The sequence below is a fragment of the Miniopterus schreibersii genome (assembly GCF_964146895.1).
Source record: "Miniopterus schreibersii genome assembly, chromosome: 6".
Taxonomy (NCBI): domain Eukaryota; kingdom Metazoa; phylum Chordata; class Mammalia; order Chiroptera; family Miniopteridae; genus Miniopterus; species Miniopterus schreibersii.
In genome coordinates, this window is record NC_138107.1 from 20,670,273 (window position 1) to 20,693,847 (window position 23,575).

General features: G+C 38.4%; 1 protein-coding gene across 3 annotated transcripts in view; it reads left to right on the forward strand.

The window, feature by feature from the left end:
* The window catches only part of EFHC1 (EF-hand domain containing 1), a 99,748-nt gene that overhangs the window by 69,856 nt on the left and 6,317 nt on the right, over nt 1-23,575 (forward strand). For 2 of the 3 annotated variants that reach the window (XM_081140851.1, XM_081140853.1), the window contains 3 exons: nt 7,574-7,714; nt 13,581-13,794; nt 14,167-14,314. In XM_081140851.1, the coding sequence (XP_080996977.1) occupies nt 7,574-7,714; nt 13,581-13,794; nt 14,167-14,314 (503 nt within the window). The remainder of the gene's footprint in view (nt 1-7,573; nt 7,715-13,580; nt 13,795-14,166; nt 14,315-23,575) is intronic. The other variant, XM_081140852.1, reaches the window with a different exon arrangement.

The window sequence follows — 23,575 nt, forward strand, 5'->3', positions numbered from 1 at the left end:
CTAAAAATCAATAAAAATATATTTAAAAATAATAAAATATTACGTATTTCTTCACCCTGAAAATCTGTGTGTGGTTTTAATTTCTAGTTTTATACTAAGCCTTGTATTAGTTTTATAATATTATTTTCATTTAGATTTTTTAAAAACATCTTTTAACATTCCAGACCCTAGGGCATTTCATTGTTTCTTGCCTCTTTATCAATCCCCTTCACTTAAAAACCGGTTGACAGCAAAGCAAAAACTGATTAATTGAAGGTGTTGGAAGATGACTTTCTTTCATGGCAGCATAGCTTTCCTTAGACTCACACTGAACCACAAAATTCATTTCTCACCCCAACAGAAGTCCACTCTAATATGAGAGTAAGTCCACAGCACTTGTAATGCACTGAAATAGTAAACTGATAAACTTGAGCCTTCAGAGTGGCTCAGCCACACATTTTAGAGTTTCAAAAGAGAACTGCATGTTTTAAAAATTAGACATTATACAACTAATTCAAGAGGCATCTGAAGTATTAAGATAGCACCGTGTCATGGACTGAAAACACTGATGTTTTTATACCTCTTTGGTCCAGTAATAATGCCTATGACTCATCTTTATGCTGCCACTGTGTGAGTAATGTCACTGGGCTTTTTCTTTTAAAAAAGAGACATGAATAGGATGGAATTACTGAGTTGCTCCCACCTGGGCTCTGCCTTCTCCCCATTTGCTGCCTGTCTGTGTGCACTTAGCCTCAGTTGTACTGAATTGTGTGTGGTTCTGCAGGTGCCACATTCTGTTTTACTCTCCTGGACTTTTGCTGATGCTCTCCACCTGCTAAAACCACTTTCCCATCATTTTTTCACATGTCTCTTTGTTATTCTTCAAGACTGTCAGTGTAGGCTTTCTGTCTTCCAAGAAGGCTTCTCTGAAATGCCAGGCAGGGCAGGCTGCCTCCTCTATTCATGGGGTGCCCTGTGCCTCTCTCCACTAGCACTTACCTGTTAGTTTAAAGTATCTGTTTATGATTCTTCCCTACTAGACTGTAAATTCCTTGAAGACAAGGGCCGTATTTTGTACATCTTTCTCCTAGCACCTAACACAGTGCCTAGCAAATAGGAGGTGTATATAGAGCATGTCTCATGAACTAGGCTGAAGAAGAGTGCCTGTGAAGTACGTATTTGCTACCCCAAAAGACAAGTGATATCTTGGGCAAGCCTTTTAAAACCAACGTTTCATAAAAACAATTACAAAATGCCCTGGCTTATGTGGCTCAGTGGTTGGAGTGTCTACCTGCACACTGAAGGGTTGTGGGTTTGATCCCCCCTGGCCCCAGTGCAGGCAGGAGGCAACCAATTGTTTCTCTCTCACATTGAAGTTTTTCTCTCGCCCCACCCCCTTCCACTCTCTGTAAAAAACAATGGAAAAAATACCCTTGGGTGAGAATTAACAACAAAATTACAAAGAATTTGGAGTTTGGTATGCTGAGTTCCCAGGGGCAATGAAACTTCTGGAAGTAATATAGTCATGCGCCACATGATGACTTTTGGGTCAACGATGGGCCACGTGCAATGAGGTGACACATTCGTATTGCCTAGTGACATCATAATGGTCATAATGTCACAGCATAACATATCGCTCACATGTTTGTGGTGACTGGTGTAAACAACCCTGCACTGCCAGTCATTTAAAAATATCGCACATAGTTATATGCAGTACATGATACTTGATAATGATAGTAAATGACTGTGTCACTAGTTTATATATTCACTGTACTATACTTTTTATCATTTTTTAAAGTGTACTTGTTCTACGTATTTCAATAAAGTTTGTTGTAAACCAGTGTTACGCCAGCAGCAGCCTGATACATTTTGTGTTTACTGCGTCTTTTGACTGCATCATTTTCTCTTGTGATTAACCCTGTGTTGTTTTGTTCGCCATGGCCCCTAAGCATACAAATGCACTGCTGATGTTGCCAGTGACTGATCTGGAAACAAAATTAAAAGTGATTAAGGACTACGAAGGTAGAAAATCAGTGATGGTTACAGCTCTCCAGTCAGGCATGTCCCATTCCACCACAGCTGCAATCTTGAAGAAAAGACAAAGACAGAGATGAACAAACATATGAGAAGGGCCTGTGTCAGACACGGAGAAACTGCTAATGACTCGGATTGAAGAGCTGGCACAGTGTATCCCTCTAGGCACCATGAGGATCTCGGCCACAGCAAAAGGCTGGTTTGTGATGTAGAAAGAAAAGGCTCGTCCCAGCTATGATCTGCATTTACCTCTAGCTCTAGGTGGTTTAAACAATTCGATTTAAGTATTGTTATTCATTCCATAACGTGAGAGTGAGTATTGAGTCTGTGAGTGCTGATGTGAAGGCAGCTGAAGAATTTTTGGAAACTCCAGATAAGCTGATTGTGGAGCAAAAGTACTTGCCAGAGCAAATATTCAATATGGATGAAACCTCCATATTCTGGAAACAGATGCCTGAAAGGACTTCCATCCTTATATAAGGAGGCTAAGTTGTGCCAGGTTTTAAGGCTTTTAAGGACAGGATAACAGTCTTGGGGACAACATTGTAGGCTACAAATTGAAACCCTCTGTGATCTGGCACAATGAGAACCCTGGGACCTTCAAGCGTATTGATAAGCACATGCTGCCAGTGTCCTACAGGAGCAGTAAGACATCGTGGATGGCCCAGCTCCTCTTCCAGGATGCCCTCCTGAATTGCTATGTCTGTGAAATGGAAAAGTACTGTAGAGAATAACGTGCCCTTTTGCTTATTGCTGATAATGCTCCTGGACATCCTCTTTTTATTGGTAGCCTTCATCACAATATCCAAGTGGTATTTCTCCCTCTAAAACACCTTTTGATGCAACCAATGGATCAAGGAGTTAAGCAGCTTTAAGGCCTAGTAACTGAGGAGGACCTTTGACCAGGCTATTGCTGCAACTGAGGAAGACACTGATATAATTCTGGAGGGATTACAGCATCTCTGCTGCATCAAAAACCTTGCTGGAGCTTGAGGTGATATCACCAAGGAGTATATGAATGGCATCTGGAAGAAGACACTCGAGATTCATCTATGACTTCAAAAGACTTGCCAACAATGAGGAGGTTACAAAAATCAGGAAGGCTGGCCTGAGATGACCAACAACCTCAACCTGGGTGTGGTGAGGATGACACTGAGGAGGTCCATGAGGCGGATCCTGAGGAATAGACTAAGGAAGAGTAGTTGGAACTAGAACAGGAGTGCATAGCTGAAGAAGTGAGAGAAAAGGACACTGCAGGAGATAAAAAAGAATCCCCAAGAAAAGTCACAGTGAAGGGTTTAGCAGAAGTTTTTGCAGACCTCAACAAGCTCTTTAAAAAGTTTGAAAACATGGACCCCCTCCCCCCACCAGAAGGTTTTTATTAATAGGAATGTTCATAAGCAAATTTATGATGTAAAAAAAGAAACCAAGCAAACCAGCGTGGACATATTGCTGAAAAGAGTGACACCTCCTCAAGAAGAGCCTCAGGCAAGTTGTTCAGGAGACACTCCAGAAGAGGGCATTGCTACCACAGGAGATGACAGCCTCATGTGTGTTACTGTCCCTGAAAACCTTCCAGTGGGACAAGATGTGGAGTGGAAGACTGATGTTTAGGTCCAGACCCTGTGGAGGCCTAAGCTAATGTGTGTGGTTGTGTCTTAGTTTTTAACTAAAAAAGATTTTTGAAGTTTTGAAAAAATTTAAAAATAGAAAAAGCTTATAAAATAAGGATATAAAGAAAAAATATTTTTGTACAATGTGTTTGTGTTTTAAGCTAAGTGTTATCACAAGAGTTGAATTTTTTTTTAATTCCAAAATTTTAAAGTAAAAACATTACAGTAAGTTAAGATTAATTTATTATTGAAGAAAAATATTTTCTTATAAATTTAGTATAGTCTAAGAGTACAGTGTTTGTAAAGTCTACAGTAGTGCACACTAATGTCCTAGGCCTCTACACTCACTCACCACTCCCTGACTCACCCAGGGCAACTTCCAGTCCTGCAAGCTCCATTCTTGGTAAGTGCTGCATATAGGTGAACCATTTTTTATCTTCATACCACATCTTTACCTTGTCTATGTTTAGAAATGTTTAAATACACAAATACCACTGTTAGGATTGCCTATAGTATTCAGTACTGTAACATGCTGTGCAGTTCTGTAGCTAGGAGCAACATGCTGTACCATATAGCGTAGCTGTGTAGCAGGCTATACCATCTAGGCTTGTGTGGCGATGCCCTTCTCAGAACATATTTCTGTCATTACAATACGTGGCTGTACCTCTTGCTATCAGTGTGTTTTTTTCTGATAGAATTCCTAACTATTGAATGTGCCTCACCCTCAAATTTTTGGCAACATTTGATGGAATGTATAAGAAAAAATACTATGGGAACAGATGTAGATTTTGATCAAGCAAACTGTTTCACCACTTTAGTTTACAGATAAGTATAGTGTAAGATAGCAGTCCAAGGACTTGCCCACAGCCCTATTGCAAAGTGCAAAGGCGATTCTATTAAATGTGGAGGAGGTATGCCCAAGCAGGAGGTAGGTTTGGGAGGGATTGCAAGAGTGGTGCATGTTTTTAGCCCTCTGATCCATCTTTTGAGTTGATAAAAGCTTTTGAGTCCTAGAATACTTCTCCCCATCCATTCTCATTACCATAATATTTTTCTCCTAACCTGTCTTCCAAGGAAAGAAAAGAATGGGAAGATTGGGGTAGAGAGCAGAGAGAAGTGAAGAACCACTGGAGATGGTTGGTTGGTTTGGTTGGTTGGTTGGTTTTGCCCTATCTCGGCCACTCTGTATAGTAAAACTAACTCTACCTCCATACGTATGGCACGCTAATTGTAGTGTTTGGTCAGTTTATTTTCAGTAAATTCTCTATAACAAATAATCACTACAAATAAATTCTCTCTGCCTATTCATAAAAGTCTGTGTTGGAAATGAGTAGGAGAGCTCCACTTACCAAACAGCAAGTACATTTTAGCTCTCCTTAGTTTTTATACTTCAGTCGTTTAGACCCTGAACGACATAGTTGTAAAGCTGGGATAGGATGCTGTAGCAGAGTCTAGAGGGGTAAAGCTAGAGCCAAGTTAGTGGTCAGGGCGAGAAGTGGGCATGACGTGGATATGTTCAGTTTGAGAATCACGACACTCCTAGGTCAGGCTGATCTGCTAGGTCAGGAACAAGTGAACATGGATCCAGGAGCCAGATGTGTTCTCTCTCAGGCTGGCTCCTTATGGAGACATGCTTGCTGGCAGGGAAGAGGAGGGAACTGAGGACTAGAAGAGCTAATCTGCTATAGAGCCCGCCCCTCGAAGCAGTCTGTGAGGGATTTTGGGATCTCATGCTGTGTACTTGCTTTGTTTATAAAACCTGGGCAGAAACTCTGGTGGGTGAGTCATATGAGCAGGAGTATCTAGGAGTGATAATCTCCATAGTCAGAAGAGTGGTTCATGTAGATTGAAACAGGACCCAGGCAGTAACTTGGGAGTATGAGAAGCCTGTTGCCAGGACTCCAGGCATAAGGGTTGATGTTTAAGGAATGTCTTCATTCCAAGCAGGGCAAATATGCGATTCAGGAAAAGCAGGTAGAAGCCTGTCGAAACTCAAAAGGAATTTGAGAGGAAGGCTCTCAGAGGCTTACAGCTACCTCTCCATTTCAAAATTCCTAAACTTCCATCCCAACCCTCAACCAGACTGCTGTCATTGTGTTTTAATGCCGATGCAAAGGAAGTTTAGATTCCGCCAATATATTTCTGCCTAGCCTCCAGAGCAATGCAAAGCTCATTAGTATTTGGCGTCTCACCCGAGGTCCCTCTGTCCATGGCAACTTTTGTATTCACTGAGCAGTGGTGTTGCACTTGGAGCAAATTAGGTCATTGCCCATCCACTGGATCCACTAGTCGTATTCCAGGCATGATGACCACATTACTGCAGCCCTGGCAAGTGGCAGTAGGGTTATTGTTCCGATCACTACACCTTGAATGAACATGACAGAGTCACTGGGCGTTGAGGGAGTACCCCGTTACAGATGGACCAGGGATCTTATAGACTAATTTGTTAAAGCGCCTGAATATAATTTATAAAAAGATCTGAGGAAGGTATCTACACGAGAAAAGCAAGGTACAAGCTGAGTTTGCTGAGAAAGCATAGCCAGGAGGAGTCAGGGAAAAAGAACTCTGCTGCTTTTTAGTTAGTATTGATGAGAGAGGAAAACAAAACTAAAGTTTTGAGACAAACAAATCCTAGCACCCTAGAGTGATGCTTTCAGCTCTTCATGGAACCCGAATGAGAAATACAAGTTCAATCTATACTTCTGCACTACTCACCAATTAAATTTGTCTTGAGTTTGCTCCTTCACCAGGAAGGGAGAGTTCTGTATGAACAAGGAATCTGAGTTCTCAACAAGTATGGCTGTCATCCTTCTGTGAGGCAAAACTCAAGAAGTAAAAATATTAGAAATATGGAGACAAATAGGAAAAATAAATCAAGTTGATAACTGTTGTGATTAGCTAGTTATTAATAGTAGGAAAGGAGCAAAAGGGAAGCCAGACATTATAAGCATGGCCATTTGGGCGGCTTCACCAGGAAGCTGCAATTTCACACTCCCCAGGGAACCACTGGCCCATCCCCTGCACATCACTGGGGGAGGAGGCCCAACAAAAGGGAGGTAGATGCATGCACAGTGAAGTTGGGATGACTAGGGAAGGTGCCTCTCAGTCACACCTGGGAACAGAGATCATTGGCCAGGTGTGGGGGCTAATGCAATCCCAGGAAAATTGGGGGAACATAATCCCCTAAACAAAGGAGTTTGTTTTCTAACTGCTCTTGTGACTCGGCTCGTGGGGCTCTCTCGTTCCTCTGTCCTTGCGTTTGCCAGTGTTTCCTTTATAGCCATGTGGCCCTGAGGACCCCACATGTAATGAACTGATGGACTGCAGCAGGAAACACAGATTAAGCTAGCCTGATGCTGTACTGGATTGTCCCAACATGGAACAGAAACTCTGGACACTGACTCTGACTTCAGCCCTGCTAAAGCTGAAGTTACACTTCGGGACTGAGGGAGAGGGGACCTTGGAAACTCAGAGATGTGATTCCACAGAAATAAAAATCACGTGTTCTCCCATGCAAGTCTCGGAAAATTCTTTATCTTGGGATATCACAAGAATTCTCCCACAAGCAACAGGTGGGGACAAGGAAACTATCCCCACTTCCACTAGTAACAGATCATGCTAGGATGATGACAAGGGCCAGGATTGGGCCCGAGAGTAGGGCCAGGTCCTGCTTTGGCAGTAAGGGGTCAGAGGACATCAGCAATAGCTTCACTATAGCCCTGACAGTTACTTTGTAGCATCATTGGTTACTTCCATGAGGAATGATCATGGTATAAAATCTATAAATGAAGAGGAGTGGAATATGCGGTGTGTTATTTTTTCTGACTGCATTTGTAAATATTGAAATTTCTTTTAAATACATGTTTTCTAGATTTTTTCAGAGAAACTTAGTTACTTTGTAATTTTTAATACAAAGAGCATGCTTCTTATTTCCTGTATTTCTTCAGGAATTACCTCCCTATAATGGTTTTGGACTAGTTGAAGACTCTGCTCAGAATTGCTTTGCTCTCGTTCCAAAAGCTCCGAAAAAAGATATTATTAAAATGCTGGTGAATGATAACAAGGTGCTTCGTTATTTGGCTTCACTGGTGAGGATAATTTTTATATGCTAAGATTCTGTTCTCTCTCTACCATGCCTTCAGGCCGGTTGGATGGTGTTAAGTATGCTACCCCTGAACCAAGACCTGGCTCAAGTCCAAGCTCCCACAGAAATCTCTCTTAGATCATTAATCTTCCTCTCTACCCCTCAAGTTCTGATAGATCTTTTTGCCTTTTTTATTAAGTAGTTATGAAAGCCTGACTTATATTCAATTTATTTATGTATCTGTGTGCCTTTCCAGTGTACTGTGATTTCCTTGAGGGTAGGGATCATGTTCTTACTAATTTTTAGCATTACCTGTAATGTCTAGCTTGATGTATTTTATATTCATTAAGTGTAATAAATGGAATCATTTATTGACATCAGTTGAGTAGATGGTGCTTTTGAGAGGTCATATGGCTAGTGATTGAGCATAGGTCTGGAAACAGACAAATTCAAATTCTAAATAGTCCACTTATGGGGTTGAATACCTGAGGCAAATTACTGATAGGAATTCAAAGGATAATATCTTTAAAAATGAAAAAGTGTAGAAAAAGGAATATAAGCATTTTACTTAGAACTATGGAAATAAATAGTAGAAAATTGAAATAAGTTACTTTTGGGAATAGGAATTGGGTGTGGGAAGCTGTGGTCAGGTGATTTTTCAGACTAAGGCAAACTTTGGAGATTCTGCAGGTTCAGTTTCAGACCACTGCAATAAAGCGAGCATTGGAATAAAGTGAGTTGTAATCATTTTGCTGGTGAAGGGTCTTGCCTTCAAGTTGCAAAAAAACGGAACACCTGTGAAGCGCAATAAAGCGAAGTATATGAGGTGTGCCTATATGTAGTATGTGTATGTGTATAATAATGAAATGAAAACAGTTGACTGATATATTTTAGGAAAATGTTGAACAAAGCTTTACATAAAAAGGGAGTTCTAGCAAATTCTGTACCAGCTAGAACCTCCATACCATAAGAAGTCTGGTAAATGAAGGTTTTACATTATGATTAAGTTATTTGAGTTACCATTAAAATTCAGCAGGCTCGTGGAAATTTGATGTAGTAACTATAAGCTTCCTAGACTTTGTAGGTACTCAGTAACTGTTGGTTGAGTGGGTAAATGAATTTATTTACACATATACTGTCTATGAGTTAGGTAATATATTATACCCATTTTATGTTTCAAAACAAGAATCAGAGAGGCTAATTGGCTTGTTCCAGATCTCAATGCCGTTCAGGCAGAGGCAGGACTAGAACTCAACTTTCTGACTTTCAATGCAGCAGTCTTCTTCTTTTTTTTTTTTTTAATTTAAAGAGTATATTTTTATTTGTAATGTAAATAATTTGGAAATATGACTGTACGTTCACTATAAGCAGTTTTAATGCCATCTTATATGTTAGAGAGACAATAGAGAAAAGAGTATTATGGGTATTTTTACTACAGAGAAATAGTTACCAGAGCCCTCAAGTAGGTGACATGAGGAGTCATCATGAGGAAGGAAGTTGGAAAAAAGTCTTATTCCTGCAGCTATGAGAATCCTCGAGCCAGCATTCTTTTGATCGAGAGCCAGTATAATGCTCAGGCTATGAAAAGGGAAAAAGACTCACATGAGTTTGTAAGCTACATAATTGTAGGCTTACTTTTCCTATCTGAAAACCCTGGAAAGACTGTTACATAATTGATTATAAAAATTTTGATGAATAATGTTAGACATTGCTAAATGAGAAAAAAATACATTTATAGAGTGGGGCAAAAGTAGATTTACAGTTGTGAGAACGCAAAACAGTTTATTCTTGTATTATTATTTATTAATTATTGTATTATTTTCCATATGAACAACTGTAAGTCTATTTCTACCCCACCCTGTATATTGACTGCAGTCTTGTGTACTGACAAATAACCCAGGCAAATTTGATATATCAAGAAAAGTTGAAGAGTACATAATTTGGATGAGCCCTCTTGCTTAGGACAACTACAAAAACGTGGGTGTGTGTGTGTGTGTGTGTGTGTGTGTGCGCGCGCGCGCGTTTACTACTGCTTGAGGGTGCTGAATGAATAACAGGATATGAAGAAACACTGAGCAAGAACCAGGGGAATATTAAAAACCAAGACGTGAGCCTGGCAAATGCGGCCATATTTCCTCTGGGAAAGTTTGCTCATTCCAGAAGAAGCACCAGTGAGAGCAAACTTTAGACTCTAGGGCCTGTCAAAGACAGAAGTACCTTGTAAACCCTCTGTGCTAATCCTTGAAGGGACTGTTTTCTGGCTTTGAGTTGTCTCCCACCCAGAAATCAGATTAAGATGATCCTGGATTACTAAAGCCCCCAGGTGTCTGACAGGAACAAATGCAAATGCTCTGAAGATAGCATCGTCTTAGGCTTCAAGTGATTTCTGAGAACAACTTGATGAAATGTATGGTAATCATTCAAAAAAACAAAATTAATAATGTCTAGACAAAAGGTAAGATGATATGAAGGAAAATGAGCAAAAACAACAGATAATAGAAATAGACCCATAGGGACTTCAAATACTGGTGTTATCAAACTTAAAATATATATATTTACTATGTTTAAGGAGATAGATGATAAGATTGAGAATTTCAAAAGAAAACTAGAAACAAAGTATTTCAGTTTTGATAAGTTATCCCAGTAATAGAATAAAAGAAAAAATTAGATGCAGAGAAATATTTGATAAAATTTATCTATTATGGGTTTAAAACAAAAATCTTAGTAAATAAGGGATAATGGGGAATTTTCTTAGTCCAATAAAGGATAGCTACCAAAAACCCGCAAACAGCATACTTAGTGATGAAATGCGAGATTGAACTCTCTGAGATTAGGAACAAGGTAAGACTATTCTGTCACCTTCTATTCAACATTGTACTAGAGGTCCTCACAGTAAAGCTATAAGAAAAATAAAAGGTATAAGGATTGAAAAGGAAGAAATAAAACTGTCATTACCTAAAATGAATGATTGTATATATAGAAAATGAAAGAACAATCTACATTTTATGTTAGTAGAGTCAATATATAAATAGCAACCAACAAAAAATAAAGGTAGAAAAATACTATTTACCATAGCACCAGAAGATACTAAATTCCTAGGAGTAAATCAAACAAAACGTATATAGTGCCTAAAACATTATTGAGAGAAAAATTAAAGAAGACCTAAATAAATGAAAGGGCATGCCATATTAACTGATTAGAATATTTAGTACTATAAAAATATATTTGCCCCAAATTGATTTATGGTTTCAAAGCAATTACAGTAAAAATCCCAAAGGGTTTTTATTTTTGCAAATTGACTAACTGATTATATTATTTATGTGGAGATGTAAAGCACTTCCAAGAATAGCCAAGACATTCTTAGGGAACAAGATTGGTAGATTTGCTTAACAAAATATCACAGTATATTAAGTCATATAAAGTAATTAAGACAATAGAGTATTTGTGCAAATAGAGATAATTAAGCCAGTGGAATAGATTAGATAGCCCAGAAACACACCCACACACACTTAGATACATGACTAATATGGCACTACTGAAGGGTTGGGAAAGGAAGGTCTTTTCAATAATTTATATCAGGACAAGTAGAGATGCATATGGGAAAAAAGAAAATATTACCCACCTCATACCAAATATAGAAATCAATTCTGGGTGAATAGGAGATTTCAATGTGAAAGGCAAAGCAATAAAATTTCTTAATTGTAACATAATTTTAATCTTGTAGTAGGGAAAGATTTCTTTAGCAGCACACAAAAAGCAGTAATTGTTTCAAAAACTGATAAATTTAACTACATTAAAATGGAGAGTTTATGTTCCTCAAAAAATACCAATAAGAGAGTAAAAAAAAGGAAAGGACAGAGTGGTAGAAGATGCTACTACAGAAATCAACTAAGAACTCATGTCCAGAATATCTAAAGAACACTCTCAAATCATTTTTAAAAATAAGCAAGAAACTTGAATGGGCATTTTACAATAGAGGATATCCAGAAGGCCAATAAACATATGAAAAGGTGCTCAGCCTTTTTAGTGATCAGGGAAGTAAAAATTATAACCACAATGAATTGCTCTCACCTACCAGGATGATTACTATGTTGGTGAAAATATGGAGCAATAGGAAATATACTGTTAGTGACGTGCTCACTTAGGAAAATAGTTTGGCATAACCAAATATACCAGGTTGTGCCAAAATAGTACGCATATATGCACAAGGAGGTAAGAATGTTCATAACAGCATAATCCACGATAGCTAAAAATAAACCCAGACGTCCATCTATAGGAAATTGGGTAAATAAATTATGTCGTATTTTTACAATGATTTGAATTCTGTTTAGTAAAAATTAATGAACTAAGGTTATAAATAACAAGGATAAGTCACATAAACATAATTTTGAATGTTTGAATTCAAACACAAAAGAATGCATATTATGTCATTTCATTTATATGAACATTAAAAATACCAGGCAAAACAAAACTGTTTAGGGATGCCTGCCTTGCAGTAAAACTAAAGAAAACCATAACACTGAAAATAGTGGCTTTTTTGGTCAGGAAGGGATAGGATATTTATAGGGAAGGTGCTTGCTAGGTTCTGACAATGCTGTTTCTTGACCTGGGTGGTGGTTACATGTGTGTTCACTTTATGAAAATTTTTGAACTGTACGTTTTGGTTTTTTGTAGCATTCTCTGTGTGTTAGAGTTCACAGTGAAAAAATAATTTAAAAGAACACCAACAGGACTCTTAGTAAAGAACTCCTGCGTATCTTCCTATGGGCAAGAAAAAAGAAGTGATATTCTGGTTGTGGTAGTTTTCAGAGGTTTTTCTCTGGCCTGTTTGGTAAAATAGAGGATATATTCATTCAGGCCATCACAAAAACTCTGAAGGATGAACCCCAACCCTCTTGGTATGCCCCTGCCTGTAGCCTTGCTCAGAACTTTGTATTTTATTCTAAGTGTGATGGAAATTCTCTGGAGGGTTGAGAACAGAGGAGTGATGTGGTTTGATTTTTATTAACTATATTGTGGATGTGTGTTGTTTTTTTAATTTATAGGTATGTTCAATCAAAAAAGTTTGGAGACAATTAGATTAGGGAATAGTATGAGGAAATTATTTTACTAAGAAGAAACCCAATGTCTTTCTTAAATGAGAAATCATTACACAAATAAGTCCATGGTCTGAATGAGAAGATATATGCCGAAAGTTGCAATATGAGACGGTTTTAATCAAGAATAAGCATGTCTGTAGTTGAGCTTGTCCCATCTGGAATTTGTTGCTTAAGGGTTATGTGATCACTTTCAGTAATTTGATTTAGGAAAAGTCTTGTCTACAAGATAGTTTCTAAGAATCACTTTCAACTCTATGATTCCTCCCTTCTTAAATTATCTTTTTAAAATTCTGTATGTAAGTGGATTTGTTTAAAGAACTAAACTTTGCACAGTCACCTTAGTGTCCATGAAGTTGAACAGTGTCCATGTCAGTCAGGAGGTTTCAAACTGGCAGCCTGTGGGCAGAATGTGGTGACATATGTGCTTTGTTGGCTGGGATGGTGCTTCAAAAGAGTCAAAGTCCATGTTTTTCAAGTCAGGGCTTTATACAATACTCTAGATTTATATCGTCTCACACAAAATTGGAAGATATAGCGACATTGGGCCTATATTTCCACAAGGCAACAATCAACTGGGATTGAGTTGGGGCAGCCACCTTTGGATGAGGCATGTCCTTTCCGGCCACCAGAGTCCCCCCATACTGTTCATTTATATTATACTTTATGTAGTAGGTTTACATTATAAACCTAATCCCTATAGGTATTTAATTTGGGGGCATCTGGGTAGTTCATATACTTTCATAATATCCTTTTTCCTTTTCACTTTTCTAGGAATCCCCCTACCCAGAAGACAAAGACCGCCGATTTGTCCTTTCTTATTTTCTAGCCACTGACATGATCAGTATCTTTGAGCCTCCTGTTCGCAATTCTGGTATCATTGGGGGCAAGTACCTTGGCAGAACAAAAGTTGTCAAACCACACTCTTCAGTGGAAAACCCCATCTACTATGGCCCTAGTGACTTCACTATTGGCGCTGTGATTGAGGGTAGGTCTAAACACAGTTTAGGCTTTCCAGCTAGCCAAGTGGATTTAATTTAACCCTTGTAAATGGGTTAAGCTGCATTCCAGCAGAGACAAAGTAATAATATTACAGATGTGGTCCAGTGTTTAATCTCCTTCCTTATCAATTAAACTGTAAATTGGTTGCTTTTTTTTCTTTTTTTGGCTATAAATATAGACCCTGAGCTTCCTAACACTGAGCAAATGACTGCATATAAGTTTACAGAGTTATTGAAAGTTCATTAGTCTAAGTCACAAATGCATGTCTGTATTTCTCACTGGAGGATCGGTATTATTTTACTCCTGACTGCATGATAAAAACATAACCAAGGTAAGTGTATTTCTGCCTTCTCCCCAGTGTTTGGCCACCGGTTCATTATCACTGATGCAGATGACTACGTCTTGAAATATATGGAGAGCAATGCTGCCCAGTATTCACCAGAAGCACTCTTGTCGATTCAGAACCATATGAGAAAGCGAGAAGCTCCTGCACCAGAATTGCAAAAGTATGTTTGATTGTCTAGGGAGCATTTTGACTTTGACACATATGAAATATTTAGGAAATAGTTCTTGATAAATTGAATGCGTAATCCCATTTTAGACTTTCAGATTTCCCTCACCAAGTAGGAGTTATTAGTCATACACAGAAGGCTTTCTGGGTCCAATATAACAGTCAGTATCTTAGAACATTTTCAACTTTATTTATTTAGCAAGTAATTATTGAATGTCTAGTATGGGTCAGATACTGTCACTAGGCTGTTGGGCTTTTTCAGTAAACAAAATAGAAAAAAAGTCTCTTTCTTCATGGAGTTAACATTCTAAGCAGTGGGAGATAGTCAATAAACAACACAAGTAAATTATTTAGTATATTAGGTGATGAGTGCTATGGAAAAGTGGAGGATGGTGGTAGATTGCAATTTACTGGGGAAGTGACACCTTGAGAAGGTGACTTGAAGGTAAAGGAGGTAGCCATGTGGATATCTGGAGGAAGAGCATTCTGGGGAGAGGGAATGGTGAGTGCTAAGGCTCTGGGCGGCAGCATGCCTAGTCTGGCAAGAAGTAGCCAGTGAGAGTGGCTGGAATGGAGTGAGGGAGAGGCAGAGGAGTGGAAGATGGAGTTAGAAAATTAACAAGGGGCCGACTGTGTAGGACCTACTAGATCTTTGAAAAGATGTTGGCTTTTCATTGTGGGGTTCTGAGTAGAAGTGGCGAGATTTGACTTAGGTTTTAAAGAGTTATTGTGTTATGAACAGATTAGGAGAGAAGTTAGAATACTGCCATAATCCAAGCAAGAAATGATGGCACAGGGTAGTGTCAGTGAAGGGGGGGAGAAGCGTCTGATTTTGGATATGTTTTGAAGATAGATTACCCAGGGGATATAAGAGAGAAAGCAGTTAAGGTGACTGCATGGTTTTTGGCCTGAACAACTGGAAGGAAGGAGTTGCCATCATCTGAGATGGGGAAGGTGTTCATTTGGGGTAGAGGGGGTTTTTGGGGATAGGGGAGGATTTCAGTTTTGGATATACTAGGTTTACGATAGCTATTAGATATCTAAGTGGAGGTGTCAGGTAGACTGTGGGATGTATAAATCTGGAGTTCAGGCTGGAGATGTAAATGCGGGAGTTGTTGGCATATAGATGATATTTTAAGCCACAGGACTGGGTGAAATCTCTAAGGGAGTCAATGTAGATAAAGAAAAGAAGAGCTCCAAGGACTGATGTCTGAGGTTCTCCAACACTCAGTTGAGAAGAGGAGACTGAGGAGAACCGGTGAAGCAGGGAGAACCAAGCGGGTGTGGAATCCTGGAAACCAAACAAGGAAAGTATGGTCTTCCCTCGCACAGCAGTGGGGGACTGGCTATAACAGTGAGCGTGCACGCAATCTTGGTAGTCAGTGGGAAGTTTACTATTGTTCTGTGACCTTTAAAAATTATTGTATAAACAAGGAAACCTCTGGTGGTAATAAATATGTAGGGAAATGAAAAAATAGTAAAACTAATTTTCATTTAGTACACTGTAAAACATTGGCAGCATTGAGAATTAAAATGTTTTATTTCTTTGTAAAAAAACTTACCAAGAGTAGTTTGTACAGTGCTTGCATTTTCTCATCGTATAACTTATGATACAGAGCAAACATCTTTTCTATGCCTTGGCAAATGCTCATATTCCTTTTGAAGTTTGGATTAGCTTCCAACATTTTATTATTTTTGCTTTCAGTGTTGTGAAGTATCTCCTAGAGTTTCTTTACTGACAGTGAAGTATCTCTCTGAAAGTTCTTTTAACAGGCAGATTTTTGCTAGCATCTGGGATATGTCCATCTTTTCCATTACAGTCACTTTCCTCACTTACGTCAGTAAGTTGGTCTTCACTGAGTTCCGTGGGCTCCACACCAAGAGTCACTTGAACGGTGGCAGTGTTAGCACCCCCACAGTCAGCTGTTTCTTCTGTAACTCCATTATGTTGGATTCAAATTGTACTTTTAGAATTATCACATTTTATTTCTTTGCTGCACTTTCATCTTTGTTAGTTCTCTCTTTTGTAAAATGTAGCATGGGTTTATCACTGAGAGACAAGGAAGCAACTTAGCGAGCTGCACGCTTGCTGTCTAAGTGTGAACTGAAAAACAGATGCCCAGTGGCCAGTCACCAGCAGACTTTGAAAGAAGTGATCTGATGGTCACTGATTGTGATATGCATCTGTTATTTATGTAGCAATTTAGTGGACTGACAACCTGACAGTGAGTTGCACTTTATGCAGTAACTCACAGCTAATAAATGGTGGTAACTGAAATTTGAACCATGTTGTTGAGAGACTGGGTTATTTAAACAGTGGTAACTGAAATTCCTGCACATCGGAACTGTGCAAAGAGAATTGTCTGTGTATCAAAGATGACATAATAATTCATTTTGTCCAGTGGGGATTTAGCAATGTAGGAAACATTGGGCACCTTAATGAAGAGTTTCAGCTGAATGGGAGGGTAGGGAAACCTGATGGGAGTGGATTTAAGAGAGGAATTCAAGAATGGAAAGATAGACAAATCTTTTGAGAAAGCTTGGTGCAAAGGGCAACAGAAATGGGGCAGTAGCTGGTAGAGAGGAAGTAGGGTTAAGAGAAGAGTTTTGTTTGTTTTAAAAAAGCATGTTCATATGTGAATGGGGATGGTTCTATGGAGAGAGAAAACATAGAGACTGTGTGTAAGGGAGGGTGGGGTTCAGTACACAAGGGAGGAACTGGCTTTAGATAGAAGCACTAACCGCTCATCTCCGGCAGCAGTTCTCAAACTTTTTGGTCTCAGGGCACCCTTATACTCTTACAAATTATTCAGAACCTGAAAGGGCTTTTGTTTATGTGGTTTATATCTATTAAATGTACCATGCTAGAAATTATATCTGACATTTAAAGTATTTATTAATGTTTTAAAAACAATAATAAACTCATTTCATTTTAATGTAAATAACATGATTTTATGAAGAATAACTATATTTTCCCTAAACAAAAAAAATTTAGTAAGAAGAGTAGCATTGTTTTATAAATTGTTCTGCAAACCTCTTTAATATCTGACTTTATTACTAGAAAATAGCTCTATTTTCATCTGCTTCTGTGATGAGCCTACTGTGATATCACTGACCACGTAACCTTTGGAAAACTCCACTGTGCATTTGTGAGAAAACGAGTTTTAAAGCAAATAATGATTTTGTATTATTATTTTAAAAATAGTTTTGACCTCACAGACCCCCAAAAGGGTCTCAGGGACCTCTACATGTCCTGGGGTTACTCTTTGAAAGCTTGATCTGTGGTAACAGTTAGGAAGGTGGACTGTGTGGGTACAGATGCTGGTAGAAATGGTTGAGGGGGTTTGCTGGTTGTGTTTTCAGTGTAGTAGTACAGCAGGAAAGAATGAGGTTGGGCAGATGTTGGAGGTTTTAGGAGAGAGTCATGAAATGCTCTATTCTATTGACTATATAAATAAAATGAATGAATATAAAAATAAAATGTAAATATATTGCATTATTTTATCTATTACTATGAAAGAAAAAACTCAATTATAATTGTAATTCATCATCAGTTAAAAAAATGCATGCTGAATTCAGAGATGTAAAAAATGTGGGGAAAAATGTTATGGCAGCTGTCTGGGAAAGGGGGAGGGGGAGTGGACTGGAGAAGCATGGCTGGCAGCATTGAGGGCTGAATTGAGATTCATGCTCATACATTAATTAATTCAAGTACTACTCAGAATTTTTTTCTGTAATTTTTTCATGTCTCTGCAAATACCAGCAACACTGGAAAGCTTCTAGCTTTGGCATACTACCAGTAGGATCTTTTAAAAATTATTTTTCTCTGATTTAGTAATAATAAAAAGATGGTGCTGTGGCTCTCAGAATGAGATTCCAATACAGATAAAGAGAAATTCAAGTTCTGTGTTGAGAGATCCATTGCTGTCCTTATTTTGATCCTTGCCTCCTCCTGTGATGAGTCAGAGGAGAGAGAGAAAATGCTTGGAATCCAAGTGTCAGGCCTTCCTTGTCTTCCAGCCTTTCTGTCTTTGGCTTCTAACTCCTCTCATCTGGTAAAGAATCCATCCGCTAGAAGGAAAAACAAATCCTTTATTTGACTAATCATTGCTAAGAGTAATGAGAGGGGGATCTCCAGTACTCGTCAGGTGCAGTATTTTTTACAAGTGTCAATTACAGGACGGTGAAATTGGGTGTTAGCCATTTCCTTTTGCTGAGCCAGAAAATTCAAATAGTGCATAGGTAATTGAATATTGACTTCATCTGAGTTCTTTTTGGGTTTGAGGTCCTCATTGCAATATACTGAACTCAGACTTACAGATAACAAATGCTTATTAACCCCTCTATGGAGAATCTACATGTGTGAATAGCATAAAAACACATGTGTTCCTGTATATTGTTCTTGTTCTGTTAACATGCCCATTTGTGCTTTTCAGCTTCAAGAGGGTACCCCCCACCCAAGGGTCCTTTTAATCCTCTCTCTTTCCCAGCCACCTTTCCCATTGAGACATTTCCAAATATTCTCATTTCTTTGTCCATTTTCTTCAAGCCTCAAGCTCTTCCACGTTCACTTTGCAGCTGGTCTCAACGTGAGAACCAGCGATCCAACATGAGCTGCATCCGTCTTCGTGCTCTGTGCATTAGAATGTTTTTGTACAATCGCTCATTCTCTCTGTAAGTAGCCCCATTTCTCCACATTTAATTCTTCTATTTTATGTTTGTAACTGCCTCTCTTCTGACTTCTCCTTATAATTCTTCACAAATTGCTTTCTTGAACATTATTGTTTCCAAATCCAATGGTCTCTTGTCATGTATTCATTATTTCAATGGCTATTTGAGCTCACACCGTCTGCCAGACCTTAATAAATGCTCAGGCAAATATAGGAGAGAATAGGGAGCTCGTAGTCGATGGCAGGAGTTGTCAGGCTTTTTTGTAAAGAAGTAGGTAGTAAATAATTTAAATTTTGTAGGCGATACCGGCTCTGGTGTAACTATTCAACTCTGCACATGTAGAGTGAAAGCAGCCATAGACAAATATAAACGAATGGGTGTGGCTATATTACAATCAAACTTTATTTGGAAAAACGGGCTGCAGGTTGGCTTTGACCTGTGGGCTGTGGTTTGCCAACTCCCTAGTCTAGTGTTTAGCCTTTTTCATCTACATATACATTACTCTTTACCACTTTCTTTTTGAAACCCTCTCTCTTGAGTTCTAATGAATCAGAGCCTCTGTTATTCTTTCTACTTCTCCAGAAGCCTGTTCTTCGTCTCTTTTTTCCTACTTCTGTCTTCTAGGTTGATGTTTCTCAAGGTCCTGTTTTTGGTCCTGTAGTTTGCTTTCCTAAACTCTTGAAATCTTCTCTCATCTCACTGTAGGGTGTCTAAATAAGTTGCTGTCTGTCCTGACCATTCTGAGTCTCTTCCTAGATTCCTGTCTGCCTATTGGCTGTGCCTTCATCCAGCTGAGTCACCAGCATCTCCTACTCTGTAGAACTTTGTTTTCATCTTTCTAACACACCTGCTCTTCCTTCTTCTCTCTCCTTTTTGTTTATCTGTTGAATCAAGTTGTGACAACAATGAGTTGTGATGACAATGGTGAAGTACCAGCACAGTGTCTGGCACACAGGAGGCAGACGATGAATGCTAATCCCCCTCTTCTCTCAAGCATAGCGGAGTCCCACTGCCTTGATCTGAGGCCTGGACGTACCTTTCACATCTTCTCTTTTGCAGCATATCCTATAAGCTGCTAATTTTCATTTCATTCTATAGTATCTCTTGCCTCTGACTTCTTTTCATTCTTGCCACTGTTTCCTAATTTAAAGAACTCAATCAGTTAGGAGTTGCATTTATCTGCACATAGCAAGAACAACAATAACAACAGAAACAGACCCACATTAGCTGAAGCAGTGGTGCTTCATGTTTCTCACGGAACACAATGTCTGGAGGTGAGCAGTCTGGAGCTGGAGTGGCTCTGCAATGCCGACAGAGACCTGACTTTTTCTCTCTCTCTTCTCAGACATCCTTAGCAACTAGCTTTTGTCCTCATGCTTTTTCATTCTGTGGCCAGAGAGTGACTGTTCTGTTTCCAGTATTGCACCTGTATAGAGTCAGGAGGAAGAGGAAGGACAAAGGGGAAAAGACTGAGAACCCGATCTCACCATGTCTTTCCTGTTTTGAAGGGCTTATCCAGAAGCCCCACCTAGCAACTCCTGCTTATATCTCATCGTGTGGGCTGTATCACATGGCCACTCCTAACTGCTACCCAAACAAAATGAGGGCTCTACTAGGAAGAAAGAGATGATAACTATTGGGTGGGTAAGCACCAGTGTCTGCCGTACTCCCATTCCTGCTCGCCAGGCTTCTACAATGCCTCCTAACTCAGCTTCCCACCTCCACTCTCTACCTTAATTCATTCCACACAGTTACCAATTCAGCCATCGTAGAATTTAACTCCAAACCCATCATAGTAGCTCCCTCCCACCAACTTTATTGAGGTATAATTGACAAATAAAATTGTATATATTTAAAAGATACAACATGATGATTTGATATGGACCAGAAAGAGAGCTCTCACTAGCCACCACATGGAATCTATGGCACCATGGTCTTGGACTTCTAGCTTCCAGAACTGTGAGAAATAAATTTCTGTTATTTATAAGCCACCTAGTCTCTGGCATTTTGTTATAGGAGCCCAAATGGACTAAAACCGTTTGCAAATAACTTCTCTCATTCCTAGGTTGCCCTTTTATTTTGTTATTATTTCTTTTCCTTTTTTTTTTTTTTCTAATCTTATTTATATTTTTATTAAATTTATTGGGTTGACATTACTTAATAAGATTATATAGGTTTCAAGTGTAGGCTGCTTTTGCTGTGCAGAACCTTTTTAGTTTGCTGTAGTCCTACTTGTTTATTTTAGCTTTTGTTGCCTGTGCTTTGGGTATCATGTAAAAAAAATAAAATAATTGTCAAGACCTATGTCAGGAAGCCTTTTTCCTATGTTTTCCTAGGCGCTTATAGTTCCAGGTCTTATGGTTAAGTCTTCAGTCCATTTTGAGTTAATTTTTTGTGATTTGCATAAAATAGGGATCCAGTTTCATTCTTTTGCATGTAGATAGCCAGTTTCCCCAGCACCATTTATTAAAGAGACTATCCTTTATCCATTGTGTATTCTTGGTTGCTTTGTCAAAGATTAGTTGACCATATATGCATGGGTTTATTTGGGGTTCTCTGTTCTGTTCCATTGGTTTATGTGTCTGTTTTATACCAGTACCATTCTGTTTTGATCACTATAACTTTGTAATATAGTTTGAAATCAGGCACTGTGATACTTCCAGCTTTGTTGTTCTTTTTCAACATCACTTTGACTAGTTGGATTATGATTCCATATGAATTTTAGGGTGTTTTTATTTCTGTGAAAAATGCCATTGGAATTTTGATAAGGATTGTATTAAATATGTAGATTGCTTTGTGTAGTATGGACATTTTAACAGTATTAATTCTGCCAACCCAGAAACATAAGTCTTCTTCAATTTCTTTCATTAATATCATTGTTTTCAGTATACAGGTCTGTCACCTCCTTGGTTAAATTTATTCCTAAGTATTTTATTGTTTTAGAAGTTATTGTGAATGGGATTATTTTCTAAATTTCTCTTTCAGATAGTTTACTGATTTTTGCATGTTGATTTTGTATCCTGGAATTTTACTGAATATGTTGACTAGTTCTAACAGTTTTTTGATGGAGTCTTTAGGATTCTCTCTATATAAGATCATGTCGTCTGCAAACAGATACTGTTTTACTTTTCCCTTTCCTATTTGGATATCTTTCATTTCTCTTTGTTGCCTAATTGCTCTGGCTATGTCTGTGTTGAATAGAAGTGGTGAGAGTGGGCATCCTTGTCTTGTTCACTATGAGGTATGATGTTTGCTGTAGGCTGGTCATATATGGCCTTTATAAGGTTAGCTACATTCCTTCTATACCTAATTTGTTGAGAGATTTTATAATAAAAGGATGTTAGATTTTGTCAAATGCTTTTTATGTATCTATTGAGATAATCATAATTTTTATCCTACATTCTATTAACGTGATTATTGACTTGTGTATATTGAACCATCATTGATACAAAGGATAAATCCTACTTGATCATAGTGTGTGTTATCCTTTTAATGTATTGTTGAATTTGGTTTGCTAGTATTTTGTTGAGGATTTTTGCCTCTGTGTTCACCAGGGATACTGGCTTGAATTTTCTTTTCTTGTAGTGTCTTTGTCTGGCTTTAGTGTCAGGGTTATGCTGGCCTTGTATTATGAATTTAGGACTGTTCCCTCTACTTCACTTTTTGGGAAGAGTTTAAGAAGGACTGGTATTGTTCTTAAAATGTTGGTGGAATTCACCAGTGAAGCCATCTAGTCCTGGATTTTTCTTTGTTGGGAGATATGTGGTTCTGATTTAATCTCCTTACTTGTTATGGTTTATTCAGATTTTCTATTTCTTGATGATTCAGTCTTTGTGGATTATATGTTTCTAGGAATTTTTTGTTTGGTTTATTTCTAGAAATTTATCCTTTTCTTTCAGGTTATCCAATTTGTTGATGTTGTTCATAGAAGTCTCTTATCCTTTTTTTTTTTTTTTAAATCTATTGATTTCAGAGAGAGGAAAGGAGAGGGAGAGAGAGAGAGAAACATCAATGTTGAGAGAGTCATTGATCGGCTGCCTCCTGCACACCCCTGACTGGGGATCGAGCCTGCAACCTGGGCATGTGCCCTGACCAGGAATCGAACCCCGATCACCTGGATCCTAGGTCGACGCTCAACCACTGAGCCACGCCTGGCTGGGCTCTTATGATCCTTCGTATTTTTGTGGTTATCAGTTGTAATGTCTCCTTTTTCATTTTTGAGTCTTTCCTCTTTTTTCTTAATTAGTGTATCTAAAAATATGTCAATTTTGGTTATCTTCAAAAAAAACCAGTTCTTAGTTATGTTGATCTTTTCTATCATTTTTCTAGCCTCTATTTCATTTATTTCTGCTGTGATTATATTATTTGTTTCCTTCTGCTAACTTTGGGCTTAGTTTTTTCTTCTTTTTCTAGTTCCTTTAGGTATAAAGTTAGGTTGTTAATTTGAGATCTGTGTTATTTCTTAATGTAGGCATTTGTTGCTATAAACTTTCCTCTTGGAATTGCTTTAGAGTTTTGGCATGTTGTATTTCATTTCGTTTGTTTCAAGATTTTTAAAATTTCCCTCTTGGTCTTCTTTGATTGA